This window comes from Carassius carassius, chromosome 4, assembly GCF_963082965.1.
Source record: "Carassius carassius chromosome 4, fCarCar2.1, whole genome shotgun sequence".
Classification (NCBI taxonomy): domain Eukaryota; kingdom Metazoa; phylum Chordata; class Actinopteri; order Cypriniformes; family Cyprinidae; genus Carassius; species Carassius carassius.
In genome coordinates, this window is record NC_081758.1 from 690,330 (window position 1) to 710,027 (window position 19,698).

The 19,698-nt window shown below is 40.5% G+C and overlaps 1 protein-coding gene across 2 annotated transcripts in view; it reads right to left on the bottom strand.

The window, feature by feature from the left end:
- Positions 1-677: 677 nt before the first annotated feature.
- The window catches only part of kntc1 (kinetochore associated 1), a 113,942-nt gene continuing 94,921 nt past the window's right edge, over positions 678-19,698 (bottom strand). For both annotated transcript variants that reach the window (XM_059544220.1, XM_059544212.1), the window contains 9 exons: positions 18,801-18,896; positions 18,464-18,520; positions 17,614-17,668; positions 17,459-17,522; positions 16,685-16,814; positions 16,314-16,403; positions 16,078-16,232; positions 13,254-13,356; positions 678-905 (listed from right to left, as the gene is read on the bottom strand). In XM_059544220.1, coding sequence (XP_059400203.1) covers positions 855-905; positions 13,254-13,356; positions 16,078-16,232; positions 16,314-16,403; positions 16,685-16,814; positions 17,459-17,522; positions 17,614-17,668; positions 18,464-18,520; positions 18,801-18,896 — 801 coding nt within the window. In that variant the 3' untranslated portion in view covers positions 678-854. The remainder of the gene's footprint in view (positions 906-13,253; positions 13,357-16,077; positions 16,233-16,313; positions 16,404-16,684; positions 16,815-17,458; positions 17,523-17,613; positions 17,669-18,463; positions 18,521-18,800; positions 18,897-19,698) is intronic.

A 19,698-nucleotide genomic window follows, 5' to 3' on the forward strand; every position in this document is an offset into this window, starting at 1 on the left:
CCGTAGCCACCAGATCCAGTCTGTGTCCAGATCAGAGGGTCACTGCAGTCACCCGGATCCAGTACGTATCCAGACCAGATGCTGGATCAGCACCTAGAAAGGACCTCTACATCCCTGAAAGACAGCGGAGACCAGGACAACTAGAGCCCCAGATACAGATCCCCTGTAAAGACCTTGTCTCAGAGGAGCACCAGGACAAGACCACAGGAAACAGATGATTCTTCTGCACAATCTGACTTTGCTGCAGTCTGGAATTGAACTACTGGTTTCGTCTGGTCAGAGGAGAACTGGCTCCCCAACTGAGCCTGGTTTCTCCCAAGGTTTTTTTCTCCATTCTGTCACCGATGGAGTTTCGGTTCCTTGCCGCTGTCGCCTCTGGCTTGCTTAGTTGGGGACACTTCATCTACAGCGATATCGTTGACTTGATTGCAAATAAATGCACAGACACTATTTAACTGAACAGAGATGACATAACTGAATCCAATGATGAACTGCCTTTAACTATCATTTTGCATTATTGACACTGTTTTCCTAATGAATGTTGTTCAGTTGCTTTGAAACAATGTATTTTGTTTAAAGCGCTATATAAATAAAGGTGACTTGACTAAAATAATGACCATAGTCTTTTTGTATAACATATCTAAAGGAAACTTGCAAGCTACATAAACATTTCCACATTATTGAGAAAAGGTATTAGTTTTTATTTGTAATGCAGGTATGCCTCTACATCCACTTGGTGTTTATATTCACAAAATATCAGTAAACATTGTAATACTATTTAATGTAAAATGTACAAGCAGATAGGATTATTAATAAACTATATTATTACCCACAGACAACAAATCATCTAAATCTTATGCTGATGTTTGTGTAACTCTGGGTTCCAGGGCCTTTTCCAAAAATTCCTGAAAGACAAAAAAGAAAGAGAGAGAGAGAGAGACAGAGAACATAAAGTATATCTACAGTCTTAAATATTATGTACAACCACAATAGACATTAAATACAAAAAATGAGCAGATCATGCACCAATCATCTGCTATCAGCTGATTGTTTGAACCCAATTATATCCTTTCAATCAAAAGGGCCAGAACAATGTCAGACTGCAACTCGTGTGTGAAGGATCTGTAGGATTTAGGGCCGTCTAATAGTGATGGAGTACTCGAGTCCTGGACTCAGACTCGAGTCACTATTCTTTGGACTCGAGTCCAACTCGAGACTCCATTCTCTCGAATTTTGCATCTAATACTGGAAAGAGTATACTAATACTAAATGTTGTGTGTGTAATCGCACAATTGAGGAAAAGACTGGGACAACTTCAAACTTTAACAGACACCTGTCACGGATGCACCCAGAAAAGTAAGTAAAATGCTTTTAAAAAAACCTATTACTGACTAATGCATATATGATAATAAACAGAAGAAGCTAGGGTTGGGCGATGTTTGACAATTTGGCATCAGACGTCGACGATGTCTAATGTCTGGTTCAGATTACACAATTTTTTTGTCTGTTGATAACTTACTAGTCTCTAGTTTTATTAGTAATTTTTCTGTTTCATGTTTGACAGGTTAAGTGACACAATCAAGGGTTTCAGCTCAATATTATGGGACGAGGTGCATGTCTTTTGACTTAACTCACTGCTGCCTTGCCTGGGCTTATTCCGGTCATTGTTTTGTTGAAGTGAACTTTGTGTGTTTTATAACTGCGGGCCCGGACGACTGCGCGCCGAAGAGTAAGAAGTGGAAATGGCTGTTTTCTTGCTGGCCTTCGAGTGTTTGGGCAATCGTGGCCCTGTTTGTTTGTTTCTTTTGATTGGCTTTTCTTTGTTTTGCTGCAAATTGTAACTGATATTTTTCTTTTTCTTCCTTGTGCTTATTTTTGCATGTATGTAATATCATTTGTTTTTAGTTACAAGGTGAGATTGACTTGAATGATTGTCTTTGTGTATTCGGGGCTGGTTAGTACCAGCTAATCGTTAGTGTTTATTGTTTGCCCCCTTTTTTTTTTTTTTTCTCGTAAACCGCGAGAGGGGGAAAGTGTATAGAGGGGTTTAGCTGCGGTTTAAAGGTGTTCACATTGAGTGCCTTGTTTCTTTGAGTTAACCAGTGTGTGTGTTTGTGTGTGAATTGAGGGTTACAGCAGGCCATCTCCCTCCCTTAAGCTTTCTTTTTTGTATTTGTTTTTTTTGTATTTTATTTCTTTATATTGAATTTTTGTAAAGTGTTTCTTTGTCACATGTGAATATTGTGCTCTCGATGTTAATGTATTGATGGTTTGAAACTATTTTTGCATTTGAATAAAAATGCCTCATCTTTGGCACTCCCTGGCTTAAGTCTCTCTGCTCACCCATTTTTGGTAACAAACCTGTGCGCCCCTTGTTATGAGGCTAGTAGTTCCTGTATATAACGGTATAGTCGAACTTTAGTATAATTGTTGTTGTTAGTTGCCTCCAGTACCGGACACCTCTCACCACATATATATGCAAGGATAGAGTAGGAATATAGGCAAGGCAAGTTTATTTATATAGCACATTTTGTACACAATGGTAATTCAAAGTGCTTTACATAAAAGTAAAATAATAAAGACGAAAAATAACAAAAATAAAACAATCAATTTTAAAACTTTTAATGATTAAAACATTTACTTGAATTTAAAAACAGAAAATGAATTTACATAAAAAAAAAGTGAAAATATAGTGCAATCAGTTCGGACATTGCACAGTGCTCATTCAATAAATGCACAGCTAAACAGATGAGTTTTGAGTCTAGATTTAAATGTGTGTGTGTTTTAGCACATCTGATCTCTTCTGGAAGCTGATTCCAACTGCGGGCGGCATAGTAACTAAAGGAGGACTCCCCTTGTTTTGGGTGAACCCTTGGTATTTCTAACTGACTCGATCCTAATGATCTGAGTGCTCCGTTAGGTTTATATTCAGTGAGCATATCTGAAATATATTTCGGTCCTAGGTCATTTAGTGACTTATATGGGTCAAAGGCGTTAAGATGTCCGCAACAAAAGAAATGTACAAAAGTGATTTTGTGTCCATAAAAGCACATTAAATCTAAGTAAAATGTCTACTTTAAAGGTTTCAAATAAGTGTTTGGAGAATAAAACGTCAAAATTTGGTTGAAATAATGTTACATTGTCATTCAGTGTAACACAATATTTATGCAAATACATGTATTTATGTATTTATGTACATATTAAAATACCTAAATGAATAATGGAGCATACTAAATTTTATTGTGTTTTAAATTAGTAAAAAATTCTTACTGACAAATAGGCAAAACCTAGGATAGTGGCAAATGTTACAAATGTAAAATTACAACTCATTAGTATTTGGGGTGAAAGTAATTAGTCTTTTAATATGTCAAATTGATTTTTGTTGTAAATATGCCTGACAAGATTGTTACACTGAATGACATTTTACTGGGTGTCTTCTGTAAATCAGGGGAAAATGTATATTTTTTGCTCAGAAAAACAAAAACAAAATAGCAATTAAATAAAAGCATTTTTTTGGGGAAAAAACTACAACAGTTTAAAGCAGCATTACACTTTATGCTTAAACACTTTTTCGTCTTTGACCCATATACGAGTAAAAGTACTTTAAAATCAATCCTAAATGTAACTGGAAGCCAGTGTAAGGACCTGAGGACTGGTGTGATATGCTCAGATTTTCTGGTTCTAGTCAGAATCCTGGCAGCAGCGTTCTGGATGAGCTGCAGCTGTCTAATGGTCTTTTGGGAAGGCCGGTGAGGAGCCCATTACAATAGTCCACCCTGCTGGTGATAAAGTGGCCAAAAGTTTTGAGAATTACATAAATATTAGAATGGCAGATTTGACATGTTAAAAGGAGGATGATGCTTGAAATCATTGTTCTTCCATTGTTAACCATGGTGACCTGCAAAGAAACGCGTGCAGCCATCATTGCGTTGTATAAAAATGGCTTCACAGGCAAGGATATTGTGGCTACTAAGATTGCACCTAAATCAACAATTTAGAGGATCATCAAGAACTTCAAGGAAAGAGGTTCAATTCTTGTAAAGAAGGCTTCAGGGCGTCCAAGAAAGTCCAGCAAGCGCCAGGATGGTCTCCTAAAGAGGATTGAGCTGCGGGATCGGAGTGCCACCAGTGCAGAGCTTGCTCAGGAATGGCAGCAGGCCGGTGTGAGCGCATCTGCACACACAGTGAGGACAAGACTTCTGGAAGATGGCCTGGTGTCAAGAAGGGCAGCAAAGAAGCTACTTCTCTCCAAAAAAAACATCAGGGACAGATTGATCTTCTGCGGAAAGTATAGTGAATGGACTGCTGAGGACTGGGGCAAAGTCATATTCTCCGATAAAGCCCCTTTCCGATTGTTTGGGGCGTCTGGAAAAAGGCTTGTCCGGAGAAGAAAAGGTGAGCGCTACCATCAGTCCTGTTTCATGCCAACAGTAAAGCATCCTGACACCATTCATGTGTGGGGTTGCTTCTCATCCAAGGGAGTGGGTTCACTCACAATTCTGCCCAAAAACACAGCCATGAATAAAGAATGGTACCAAAACACCCTCCAACAGCAACTTCTTCCAACAATCCAACAACAGTTTGGTGAAGAACAATGCATTTTCCAGCACGATGGAGCACCGTGCCATAAGGCAAAAGTGATAACTAAGTGGCTCGGGGACCAGAATGTTGAAATTTTGGGTCCATGGCCTGAAAACTCCCCAGATCTCAATCCCATTGAGAACTTGTGGTCAATCCTCAAGAGGTGGGTGGACAAAACAAAAACCCACTAATTCTGACAAACTCCAAGAAGTGATTATGAAAGAATGGGTTGCTATCAGTCAGGATTTGGCCCAGAAGTTGATTGAGAGCATGCCCAGTCGAATTGCAGAGGTCCTGAAAAAGAAGGGCCAACACCGCAAATACTGACTCTTTGCATAAATGCCATGTAATTGTCGATAAAAGCCTTTGAAACGTATGAAGTGCTTGTAATTATATTTCAGTACATCACAGAAACAACTGAAACAAAGATCTAAAAGCAGTTAAGCAGCTAACTTTTTGGCCACGACTGTACAGGCTAAACAAGAGCGGTGCAAGAATTGACCCTTGTGGTACTTCGCATGTCATGGACGTCCACTTAAGACTTATGCTCTCCTAGACTCACATAATAGCCTCTCCCTTCTAAGTATGACCTGAACCATTTGTGTACCATCCCAGAAAGCCCGACCAAGTTTTCCAGTCTCTCTTTTAGTATGTTATGATCGACAGTGTAAAACGCAGCACTGAGATCTAGCAATATCAGCACCGATATTTTGCCAGAGTCACAATTTAAGCGAATATCATTTATTATCTTAATGAGTGCTGTCTCTGTGCTGCGGTCGAAAACCAGATTGAAAATTGTCCAGGTATCCATTTGAGTTTAAGTATTTGTTCAGCTGATTAAAAACTACCTTTTCTATAATTTTGCCTATAAAAGGAAGATTAGATATTGGTCTAAAATTGCTCAAAATGGTGTTATCAAGATTGCACTTTTTCAGGAGGGGCTTAACAACTGCAGTTTTTAAGGAGTTTGGAAATGTCCTAGAAAGAAGTGAGGCGTTCACCACTTCTAAAAGATCTGCTTCTAAGCAGTTAAGCACACTTTTGAAAAAATGATGTGGGAAGTGTGTCAAGATAGCAGGTTGACGATTTTAGGTGCTGCATGTCTTCTTGAATTTTTGCTATCAATTGTTACAAAAATAGACATAGTATCTTTTTGATATTGTGGCCAAATCTGTCTGACCTCTGCATTACTTGAGGATGTGCTAATCGCCTTCCTGATATTGATGATCTTCTCAGAAAAGAAGGAAGCAAACTCATTGCATTTGCTGTCTGATAGCATTTCACTGTGAATCTGACTTGAGGGGTTTGTCAGTCTCGCAACAGTGGCAAAAAGAGTATGAGTGTTAAGTTACTGTTTATAAGGTTTGAGAAGAAATTCTGTCTAGCTGTGGCTAGTTTCACATTAAAAGCATGAAGGCGGTCTTTATAGATGCTATAGTGAATTTCAAGTTTCGTCTTCCGCCACATCCGCTCAACTTTTCTGCATTGTCTTTTCAGAGTCTGAATTGCTGTTGATTTTCTCCAAACTGATTTCTGTCTGTCTGTTTTCTTACTGATTATTATTGGAGCAATATCATCAATAACATTCTTAACCTTTGAGTTGAAGGAATCAAGGAGAGTATCAACAGAGTCTGCAGAAATGCTTGGTGTTAAAGATATAGCCTCCATAAATAGTACACTTGTGTTCTCGTTAATGCATCTCCTTCTGACAGAGACAGATCTAGATTCAGTGGTAGCAGAGATCAATATATCAAAGAAAATACAGAAGTGATCAGATAGTGCTACGTCCTTAGTAACAATGGATGAAATGTTTAGACCCCTACTGATGATTAGATCCAGAGTGTGTCCACCTTTGTGTGTGGGTCCATGCACATGCTGAGTCAGGTCAAAAGTGTTTAGAACCGTTATCATTTCTTTTGTAGTTTTGTTTTCTGCATTGTCTATGTGAATATTAAAATCTCCTGCAATTGCAAAACAGTCACACTCTGAGGAAATTATTGATAACATTTCTGTGACCTCTTCACAGAATTATATTTTAGTGAGCGAATGTTTAAAAGTGCTAACTTGATGGCAGTGCTTTGTGTCTTTCCTGAAGATGGTACTCCTCTGGTACTGCTTGGTGACTTCAACATCCACCTAGATAAACCCCAGGTTGCTGACTTCAAAACTCTGCTCACCTCATTTGATCTCAAGCTAGTGTCTACTACACCGACTCACAAATCAGGCAACCAACTGGACCTCATCTACACGCACTGTTGCTCTGTGGACAACTCTTCAGTTGCTCCACTGCACACCTCAGACCACTTCCTCATTATTGCTAACCTAGCACTTACTCCTGAAGTTCCTCACACTCCAACGCAAGTCACCTTTTGACGGAACCTACGCTCACTCTCTCCATCTCGCCTATCTTCTGTGGTTTCGTCCTCACTTCCTGCACTCTCTCAATTTTCTGCTCTGCACACGAACAGCGCTACGGACACTCTTTGCTCCACTTTAACATCTTGCTTGCACAACTTTTGCCCACTGTTGTGTAGACCAGCACGCACCGCCCCATCTGCCCCCTGGCTGTCCGAGGTTCTCCGTGAACATCGCTCTAAACTCAGGGCTGCAGAGAAGAAATGGCAGAAATCAAGAAACTCTACCGACCTCAGTGTGTATCAGTCTCTCCTCTCTTCCTTCTCTGCAAATGTCTTCATGGCTAAAACATCCTACTACCACAACAAAATTAACAACTGTTGTGACGCTCGGACACTCTTCAAGACTTTCTCTTCTCTTCTTAATCCGCCGCCACCACCTCCTCCATCGACTCTTACAGCGGACGACTTTTCAGCTTTCTTCACAAATAAGACAAGATCCATCAGTGACCAATTCTCCACACCGCAGACTGAGGACAACTTCACAATGACCGACGCACACTCTTTCTCCTTCTCCCCACTCTCAGAGATGGACGTCTCCATTCTCCTGTCCAATCATCCTACTACTTGTCCACTTGATCCAATCCCCACTCACCTCCTTCAAGCAATCTCTTCTTCAGTCATACCTTCGCTTACTCACATTATCAACTTCTCTCTTCACTTTGGAACATTTCCCTCAGCATTCAAGCAGGCTCGGGTAAGCCCACTGCTCAAGAAACCATCTCTAAATCCAGCGCTTCTTGAAAACTACAGACCGGTATCCCTTCTTCCATTCATTGCAAAGACACTTGAGCGAGCTGTGTTCAACCAGCTTTCTATGTTCCTTGTACAGAACAACCTCCTGGACAGCAACCAATCTGGCTTCAAAAGTGGCCACTCAACTGAGACTGCTCTGCTCTCGGTTACTGAAGCCCTGCGACTAGCAAGAGCAGCTTCAAAATCCTCAGTACTCATCTTACTGGACCTGTCTGCTGCTTTTGACACCGTTAAATCACCAGATTCTCCTGTCCACCCTCAGAAAGATGGGCATCTCTGGAACTGCACTCCTGTGGGTTAAGTCCTACTTCTCTGACATATCCTTCAGTGTGTCTTGGAGGGGTGATGTTTCAAAGTCACACCACCTTGCTACTGGGGTTCCTCAAGGCTCAGTACTTGGACCACTTCTCTTCTCCATCTACATGACATCATTAGGATCTGTCATTCAGAAACATGGCTTTTCTTATCACTGCTACGCTGATGACACCCAACTCTACTTCTCATTCCAGCCAGACGACCCGACGGTAGCTGCTCGCATTTCAGCCTGTCTGAGTGATATTTCTAGCTGGATGAATGACCATCACCTTCAGCTTAACCTTACGAAGACAGAACTCCTGGTGATTCCAGCTAACCCATTGCTTCATCACAACTTCTCTATACAGCTGGGCTCATCAACCATTACTCCTTCTAGGACAGCCAGAAACCTAGGAGTTGTGATGGATTTTCAGTTAAGCTTCACAGACCACATTGCTACAACGACCCGGTCCTGCAGGTTTGCCTTATACAACATTAGGAAGATTAGACCCTTCCTGTCAGAGCAAGCAACCCAACTTCTTGTCCAAGCTCTTGTTCTCTCCAGACTGGACTATTGTAATGCTCTCCTGGCGGGCCTTCCTGTATGTACTGTCAAGCCTCTGCAGTTGATCCAGAATGCAGCAGCGAGAGTTGTCTTCAATGAGCCGAAAAACGCTCACGTTACTCCTCTCCTTATCAGGTTACACTGGTTTAATCTTATGTGCCCTCCAGAAATTGCGCTCTGCAAGTGAACGACGCCTTGTGGTGCGATCCCAAAGAAGTTCAATATCACTCTCACAGACCTTTTCCTGGACTGTACCCAGCTGGTGGAATGACCTCCCAATCTCAATTCGAACAGCCGAGTCTTTACTCATTTTCAAGAAACATCTAAAGACTCATCTTTTTCACCGTTTCAAACGATTCAGTTCGATTTGGTGAACTGGTTGAAGAAGATCCAGTTACATCGAATGATTCGTTCGTGAACCGGATATCACAAACTGCTTCGTTTTGAACTCTCTCTCACAACAGACACGGAAGAAAAGACAATGCTGAATAAAGTCGTAGTTTTTGCTATTTTTGGATCAAACTGTATTTTCGATGCTTCAAAAAATTCTAACTGACCCTCTGATGTCACATGGACTACTTTGATGATGTTTTTCTTACCTTTCTGGACATGGACAGTAGACCGTACACACAGCTTCAATGGAGGGACTAAATCTAAAATATCTTAAACTGTGTTCCGAAGATGAACGGGGGTTTGGAACGACATGAGGCTGAGTTATTAATGACATAATTTTGATTATTGGGTGAACTAACCCTTTAATATACAGAGCCGTAGTTCGCTGAAAAGCTATGCAATATCGCGTTCATAATCACAGATGAATCGCATGCGGTTATGAACGCAATATTGCATACCTTTTCAGCGAACTACGACTCTACGTAGTAAGTGCAGCTCCATTTGAAAGCAGGTGATGGACATTTACCGCTAATATAAAATTATAAAGAATAGATAAAATTATACATAATACATAACATCCAAGATGGCGTCGAGCATGACAGTCGTGGTGCGTGCTCCAAGTAAACTCTGTAGGTTTTCATTTGTTTTACTTGATATTTTGTAGTCCTATGTGTTGGATGTTGTTAGTGTAACTGTCTTTGATAGTTTGCCTCACAGAAACCTGGATGTCTGCAGAGGTTCCAGACTCAGCCATCGAGCTTACGGGGTTCTCTGTGCACCGCTAGGACAGAACGAAAGAGCTCACAGGGAAAAGCAGAGGTGGGGGCATTTGTTTCTTTGTAAACAACTCGTGGTGTGATGAAAGGAACCTACACTCTATTAAATCCTTCTGCTACCCTGATCTAGAATTTTATTTCTTCTGTGTCGACCATTCTGGCTACCGAGGGAATTTACAGCGATCATAATCACAGCTGTTTACATTCCCCCTCAAGCCAACACAAACCAGGCACTCAAGAAACTGTATGGGAATATAAGTGTACCCAGATGCAGCGTTTATTGTTGCAGGGGATTTTAACAAAGACAATTTCAGAATAGCTTCAAAATATTTTCAACACATCAACATGCGCGGTGATCGTGCACTGGACCACTGTTATTCTCCTTTCCGGGATGCCTACAAATCCCTCCCCCGCCTACTTTTCGGCAAATCGGATCACTCTTCCATTCTGCTGCTGCCTGTTTATAGGCAGAAACTGAAACGGGAAGCACCCGCCCTCAGGACAATCCAATGCTGGTTGGACCAATCAGAGGCTATACTACAGGACTGTTTTGATCACGTGGACTGGGACAGAGGCGTACTCAGAAACTGTAATGTGTTTCTTCAGGAAGTGTGTAGATGTATTGCCGACAAAAACAATCCGCATCTACCCCAACCAAAAGCCACTTATTAATGATGAAGAACAATTTAACGATGCAAGAAGCATGTGGCAGGGCATCAATAACATCACAGAGTTTAAAGGGAATAAACCAGCTTCTGTGAACATCGCCGCCTCCCTACCAGATGAGCTTAATCACTTTTATGCTCGTTTCGAGGCTCACAACACTACCCACACAGAGAGTGCTCCCACCGCTGCTGCAGAAGATGTGAGTGCACTCTCCGTCTCTGGATCCTGGACTTCCTGACAGGCAGAAGTCAGATGATCAGAATGGGCAACAATACTTCATCCTGCTGACCCTTAACACTGGTGCTCCTCAGGGCTGTGTCCTCAGCCCACTCCTGTACTTCCTGTACACACATGACTGTACAGACACACACAGCTCCAACGTCATCGTCAAATTCACTGATGACACAACAGTGATAAGCCTGATCACAGACAACGACGAGATGGCCTACAGAGAGGAGGTGAGCACCCTGACTAAATGGTGTCAGCAGAACCATCTCTCACTCAACATCGACAAGACCAAGGAGCTGGTGGTGGATTTCAGGAGACAGAGCAGAGAACACACACTCATTACCATCGACAAGACACCTGTGGAGCGGGTAAACGGCTTCAAGTTCCTCTGCGTTAACATCAGTGAGGATCTCACCTGGTCTACACGCACTGGTGCAGTGCTTAGGAAGGCACACCAGTGCCTCTTCTTCCTGAGACGGCTGAGGAAGTTTGGAATGTACCCAGCATCCTCAGAACATTCTACACATGCACAATAGAGAGCATTCTGACAGGCTGCATTAACCTAATCCTGGAGGTGAGCTTCCCTCCCTCCAGGACATCTACACCAGGCGGAGTATAAGGAAAGCCCGGAGGATCATCAGTGACTCCAGCCTCCCATCCCACAGACTGCTCTCTCTGCTGCCCTCAGGAAGACGTCTCCGCAGCATCCGATCCCGCACTAGCAGACTGAGGGATAGCTTTTTCCCTGAGGCTATCAGACTAATGAACAGTCAGAACTAATACACCCTACTGCATACTCCCACAATATGGTATGCCACACACTGCACTCTACCTTCAACAGTTCAACACTGGACTATACATACACACTGCATTTAATACAATAACCTACCTGCTACCACTGGATACCATCCAATGCACATCCATGATAATTTGTGTATTCAGTTCATGTATAATCTGTTGCACCTTAGCAAATTTTATGTGTACATATGTCTACGTAATGTAGAATATGTATATACTGTGTATAATGTGCAATGCTTACTGTAAATATGTCTAAGAGTACACTGTGTGTACTGACTATATATATGTGTATATTGCACATTGGCACCTGTTGAAGTCTGTATGGTTATATGTTAATTGTTTCTGCACTGTCTGGAGCACGCCTCCCAGAATTTCACTCACTAATGCACATGTGCTGTGGTGATGTGACAATAAAAGTGATTTGATGATGTTTGAGGTGTCTCTTCATTTGGCACATCCTTGTGTTGCAGGTGACAGCGTGCTGCGGCAATAGACTCATTTTGCAGCATTACGGTTAACGACTGACCGATTATTTGATCAGTAATTTAAACAACGTTTATAAATAGTTACATTATAAATAATAGTTTAACCTTCAGATACATTGCGGATATGGATACAATTGGATTTGTGCCGAATGAGACATGAGCAGTAATCTCCAAATAAATCTAGTCAAACCCGTGCTCGCTCGTCCTCGTCTGCACGCACGCGCTGTCATGACCTAATGCACTGTGTGCTGGATTCTGAAAAACAAATAGGCTGGGCCTACCGGAACGCAACAAATCTAAATCTGACATTTTCTAGAACAGAATCCATCAGGATCACATTAATGTGAGCAACATTAATGTGAGCACATTAATATGCGCTTCACTTAATGCACAGCGCAGTCACGCGCGCCACTGTTACATTTGGGATCATTTTATTTTAAATGCCATAATGTCAGTTGAAAACATTGCAATTGTGTTTTAAAATATAACAACGAGCGCCACAAAACCATTTAAAGAGGCTCGTTCAGCGGTCTCCGTGCGGGATAGGAAAGTCAACAAAGTAAATTGATCTCAAATGTATCAATTACAACATCATGGCTGTGTAGAAGAAGGATCCGGGTACTGAAATGGCCAGCCTGCAGTCCAGATCTTTCATCCATAGAAAACGTTTGGCACATCATAAAGAGGAAGATGTTACAAAGAAGACCTAAGACAGTTGAGCAACTAGAAGCCTGTATTAGACAAGAATGGGACAACATTCCTATTCCTAAACTTGAGCAGCTTGTCTCCTCAGTCCCCAGATGTTTGCAGACTGTTATAAAAAGAAGAGGGGATGCCACACAGTGGTGAACATGGCCTTGTCCCAACTTTTTTGAGATGTGTTGATGTCATGAAATTTAAAACCAACTTATTTTTCCCTTAAAATTATACATTTTCTCAGTTTAAACATTTGATGTGTCAACTATGTTGTATTCTGAATAAAATATTGATATTAGAAACCTTCACATGATTACATTCTGTTTTTATTCACAATCTGTACAGTGTCCCAACTCTTTTGGAATCAGGTTAGTATTTTTGGGTTTGATTATTATATTGGAAAATAAACAGCAGTTGAATATAATATTTTGGTGTTTGTTGTTAATTTAGACCTCTAATATTATCGTGATATGGGATCGTGCTCCTAACCTCCGATCGGATGATTTCATCTCGAGCAATCAGCTAACAGTATCAACAGAGAAATCTGCTATTGGTGCATCCCTAAAAAATGAAGCTCATTTGAATATTGAAGATGGATTACCCTGACAGGATCAGAGAAAGTGTTGCTCAGAGGAGCTGCTTGTCCTCGTTTCAGCTCTCTGTACTTCAGAAATTCATGAGCAAAAGAAATGGCCTCCTCTTCACTGTTCAGGGAAAAAAAAAACATTGAAAGACAGTTTGTTAGAAATACAAATTCACTTGGTAATAGAAAGGGAATATTTTAATTGAAATCATTTAATGAAACTACAGGTGTGTTTGATATATATTATCTATCATGGCCTCGTAAGAGTGAGCAGACATTCAGTGTCCCAAACTAAAGCAGGGTTTCACTCGTGATCCTACACCTCTGACACTCAAGTCTGGGGCAGAAAATACACCTGGTTTTGTCTTTATTTGTATTATATTATCTAGTTAAACAATATCACACGATACTGAAGTGAAGTTCTCTGTTGAAACAACTGACCGTAGAGAACTTAAAGTCCCCCTATTATGATTTTTTGAATATTACTTGCCGTGTAGGGTGTAATATGGCTGTTTCTGAAGGTTTTAAAGATGAAAGTGCATGACCAAAGGAAAGAAACTGAATGGCCTGCAGAGTTTTGGTCTGTGTTGTTGTAATGTCTGTTTTCAGTGCTGCGAAAGCAAAACTAGTTTACATGAGCTCGGATAGCGGAGGATGTGAAATTCATTTCTACAGTAACACAGCAGAATAATGCCAGCTTTTCACAGTGTTCACAGATTTGGTTTGGTCCACACACTGCATATACACTGTATATAGCTCATCATTTTCAAACTTAAACTCTTATTTTGGCGTGTTGCTGGAAAGTAAGTATATGCGCTTCCAGATTTAATACTGCTGCTGAATAAAGAGCTTCAGTAAGAGAGCTGCTAACCAGCTAACTCTTGCTATTGTCTAGACATCAGCAGTCTGACTGAAATGTCATTCTTGTCGTTCTTATTACTAGTGTGGAGCATGATTGTGCTCCTGTTTGTATGAGGAAGTCTCCGGATCTTATGGTCTTGGACTATTCATTTCTGACACGTGCAGTAAGTGATAGACCAATCACAACATCTGACCAATCAGAGCAGAGTAGGGATTTAGAGTAAAGATGTGCATCTCTCCATAATGAGGCCGATGAGATACTCATCTCGATGCATAGCCAACGATACGATACGATACGATACATTACAGATAAATACGAAGCAGCTACCGATGCAATTACTCAAGGCCTGTTTCATACAACAAGTTTACGAATAACCCCGGCTTATTTCAGTTACTCTGACTCACTGTCAAATGATTTGGTTCCATAAAAGAAGTTTTAACACCGGGATAGATCAAGCTCTGACTCTCACATATTATTAATTGATTTATTAATATTATTGTTTATTTTCTAGCCATGCAGCCTTTCTCTCTGGTTTTATTACAGCTGTACCTTTTATAGTCAGCAGAACATTACAATCTAAAATAGCCTTTTAAAGCATTAAAATAACACTAATTCAATAAAATCACTGAATTGAAAATTAAAAGTAAATGACAATTTGAACTAGTATAAAACACATTAACTCGTCTGATCTTAGTAATTAAGACTGTACTAGATTATATCTGATCTACCCATTACAATAGTCCCTTTACAGTTACTGCCATCATAAAATACATTTATTTGTAGGTTTAAAATTATAGAAGAGACACATTTAATGCCCAACAACAAATATTTCAGCAAAAAATATACCTACCGTATTTTCCGCACTATAAGGCGCACCTTCTATGAATGGCCTATTTTAGAACTGCTTTCATATATAGGGCGCACTAGATTATAAGGCACACTGTCATTTTTTGAGAAAATTAAAGGCTTTTAAGTGCGCTTTATAGTGCGGAAAATACGGTATATATTGTGTCGTGTCAGTTATGCTCATAGGAAAACACAACATCTCAAATGCATTAAACAGCACACATCGATTCGATCCATGATGCTTACGAATAAGCTGCACAAATTAGTGAGATTGTGTGAACTTAAAAAGTGGTTTATGGATCTGCTTTAGATTTTAATCTGTTTTTGGGCTTTAATCGCTGTTTTTCTGAGTGTGTTGTAAGAATCGGGCGTGGGGTCTCAGTAGTGTTGTGATTCGTCAGCGGTGGAGAGAGAGTTAGAGCGTGCTTGAGGAACAGTTCAGAGGAGAAATCAGTCGACAAAATATTAGTCACAGATTATCAGCCACTTTCTGAATAATAAAAGTATAGCGCATCCACTAGTAGTTAAATAAGTAATAATTATATATTGTTGAGATATATATATATATATATTTTTAGTTGGATGCATGTTAACACTGTAGGAGACCTCCAAATCAAAATAAGGAACCTTTAAAATAAAGTGAAGTGAAAGTGACATTCAGCCAAGTACAGTGACCCATACTCAGAATTCGTGCTCTGCTTTTAACCCATCCGAAGTGCACACACACACACACACACACACACACACACACACACACACACGGAGCAGTGTTCATCATTTATGCTGCGGCGCCCGGGGAGCAGTTGGGGGTTCGATGCCTTGCTCAAGGGCACCTAAGTCGTGGTATTGAAGGTGGAGAGAGAACTGTACATGCACTCCCCCCACCCACAATTCCTGCCGACCCGGGACTCAAACCCACAACCTTTCGATTGGGAGTCCGACTCTCTAACCATTAGGCCACGACTTCCCTTTTTTCGTGTTCATCATGAACGTCCCAATCACTCTTTCAAGGTTTATTATATTCATACTGTACGTGATCCTTAACATAACTTATGTCTAAATAAAGAAATAAAATAAGATAAAAATGATTTACAATAATAGTAACGATAATAATGTCATGCAGGATGAACGAACCGGTTTTGTCCCACAAGGCAGTTCAGCAGCTCCTGCACGGTCTCAGATTGAGCCTTTGAGATTAAGTGCTTCTTCAGATCAGTGAAGTGTCTGGTCTTCATCAACATCTGTGACTTGCCGTTTCGACAGAGGAAGGTGAACACGGTCTCTCTGATCTACAACAGATGACAAGGTGAGACATCCTAAATGAGTCAGACGTGAAGGAGCCCTGAGCACAGATGTGTTTGATCAGACACCTGTGAAGGAAGGCCAGCTAACTCTCCGGTGCTCATGCTCTGCTCCACCTGATCCAGAACGAGACTCGGCTCACAGGACAACAGGAAGCTCTGATCAACAACACACACAACATCCTGTTTCAGTCGGACTCAAACACGTTCAGATCACACATCAGTCAAACAGGAGAACCTGCAGACATTCACCATATAAATCACTAATAACTCAACAGTGACAGACCAATCAAATCCCACTCACAGAGATCCATCTCTGCACTACATCACTCAGCTTGTTATGAATACTGACTCCAGAATCACAGATCACTATTAATAAACACTAATAACTGGATCATATGTAATAGCCAGTGTATAAATGTGTGACAGTGAGTGTGAACCTGGATCTGTGGTTCCTTCTTCTTGGCACAAGGGACGAGCAACAGTGTGCCCAGGGAGAACGCCTGCAGACTGAACTGAGCAAACCTCCTGGCGATGCCAAGCAGATCCAGCGAGAACACAAACGGACATCTACAACAAATACAATAAAGATTAAACACAATTATAGAGAGGCAGAAATGGACATCTCTGAGCACATGTTCAAGATTCAAGCACATTTCAAACCTTACAAATACAACACTTTACAATCTTTCCAAACTCTGGATTAATATTATAATAAATATTTAAATGTCTGTTGTTAATTCATTTAATTTACATTTTCATGTGCGATTTCTAAAAACAATCATAAAAACTCAAACTATGTCCTGGAGTCCCATAAGACCCAAAATTAACCTGGTGTTGCATTCAAACTAAAACTGTATTCTTGATTATTGTGCTGACACAGGGTCAGTTCTTCATCCCAGGTTTGAGCGCTCTTCCTCTGAACGCTGACGAGTCTCCAGAGACGGACTGAGTGATGTCTTCCTCACTTTCAAAAACTCACTTCAACTCTATTCATAATAAATTAAATCACTGGTTCAGTTCAGTAATGGTTCTCGTTGTAAAGAGGTGATGACTGACTTGGGTGTATTAAGTGGAGTAGCTTTCAAACATGTAGCATTTTTACAATTACATAAAAACCATAGTGAATATTTTTCTTGGTATAGTATAGATGATGAATATGAATAGCAGGAGCCCCCCCCCCCCCCTTCCCATGCTTTGGCTTGGAGACGTACTTCAGAAGCAGGACGAATGTCTGGTACATGACCTCATGCTGTCGAGGGCTGAGAGGAAGAGAGGCTGTGAAATCATCAACACAAACAGTTAAACACACTGAAGTGATGATAATTACACAGAAGAATAAATGTCTAAGTGTGTCAGTCTCTTTTACCGGTCAAGAAAGGGGCTTGAATCACACTCCGCCAGATCCTGGACAGACTCTGTCCCTGCATACATGAATAATAATTACAATAAAAACGGATCTGAGTTTCACAGACGGCACACGTCTAACCAGTGATGATGTGAAGGACCATCAACTGCACGTTTCCTGAGGTACAATCATAATGTTAGAAGGAGAAAAAACAGTGATATTTACAAATAAAAGATCATTTTGACCATAATTTTAGCCCTCCAAATTAAATACTTTGTTTAAAAGGCCTGCTATGACTGGGAAACATCTTTGCTATTACTGATGCCAAGAACTGATCGTAATAAGGTTATAGTATTATATTTATTTAGCACATGATTTCTGAACAGGTGGTTTTAAATGTTGTGGCTGACCAGTGTATATGTCAAAATATGAGAACATTTTCTAATTCTCAGTTCGTTTCAGCGTGTCAAGTCTGACTAGTTTAAAGCATGCGGTTATCTAGCCTCTTATGAATAACTTTCTTAAACCCTCTGGACCTGATCAAGTCTTCAGTCGGGTTTTAGAGCTGTACCGAGACAGCGCTTCTTAATGCTGATTTAGGAAATCATGATGCTTTGATGTTATTAGATCTTACTGCCGCTTCTGATACTCCTGATATTGATTCATTACGATCTCGATGACGTGCGTTCAGAGATGATACGCATGCTTCATACTTGTGTTATACACACCTAACAACCTCTTTATCACCGGTGCTGTGGGCAAACCATACAAGAGTGAGTGTACAGCCCTGCTCTGTATTGTAAATGTCTGTATTGTCATTGTGCTAAGCACGATGTGGCCCACATGCAGGAATATTTTAGTGAGATTTTACCTCTAAAAGGCTGGGCACTGATATGAGGGCCTCCAGAACCTTCTGCAAGTAGCTTGTCTACAGAAGCAAAAGAGCAAAGATTTGATGACATTTAAAACAGCAGTGAACACAAGGCTAACAAACATGACCGCTTCAAGTGTACTTGCACAATTGTGTCAAATGCCATACCAAGTATAACTCCTAATCTATATAAATGCAGAACTCATGGATCATGTTTCCAGATTTTTTCAGCATCAAAAGTTAGTTTTCCATGATTCATGTTTCAGTAGGCAGTGTCTGTGCACTAAAAGCCTCCAGCTAACGACAGCCCCAGTGTTCGTTCAGTGTTAGCACTCACCATATTGAAGGACATCAGCTTCTGTAAGACACTGTTCCACAGCTGCAGGTCATACACCTCATACTCCAGACAGAGCTCTGCCACGAGACGCACCGCCTGGGGAGAGACAGACCGCATATATGCCTTACTGGAAGACATACTTACAAACATTTAATTATAAATACTCTCAAATTTATATTCGGTACTGCAAAAACAATCAATTAATGATTTGCAGTAGAAGTATGCATTCACACCAACAAGATGCAGACGTGTCCTTTACAGACTGTGGTTATGAGTTAATGAATCATGTCAACATGAATAATGTGGAAGTGCTTGAGAAAAGAACTAAACACATTTTATACATTGTTAAATGTGAAAAATGTTTATCAGAAAATACCGATCAATTACAGTTTTTCTCGGCCACTTCGGTACATTGTTCAGAGCAGATCTGAAATTCAACTATCTCATCCTCCTCTTCATCATTGTACATAATTACAGGAACATACAAAAGCATTCACAGTTTGTTCAAAAGGAGAAATTGCTTTTACGATGTGCACAAGTGTCTATTGTGCACATCGTAAAAGCAATTTCTCCTTTTGAACAAACTGTGAATGCTTTTGTATGTTCATGTAATTATGTACAATGGACTGTTTCCTAGAGTATCAGTGACTGGTATCATGTTGATCACAATATAAATGATACTGGTTCTGTTGAATAGTTCTATCCCTAAAACATCCAGGCATTAGTTTACGGTTTCAGTCATTCAACACTGCACTAGCTGTCATAATCCATCAAACATACCATACATTTCTATTTGACTTTTTTGTAAATGTGTTCTGATTCTGAATTGATGAATTGTGCAGGTGAATCTTGATTTTACTAATGATTTAAGACGTTAAATCAAAGTTGTCTAAAAGGG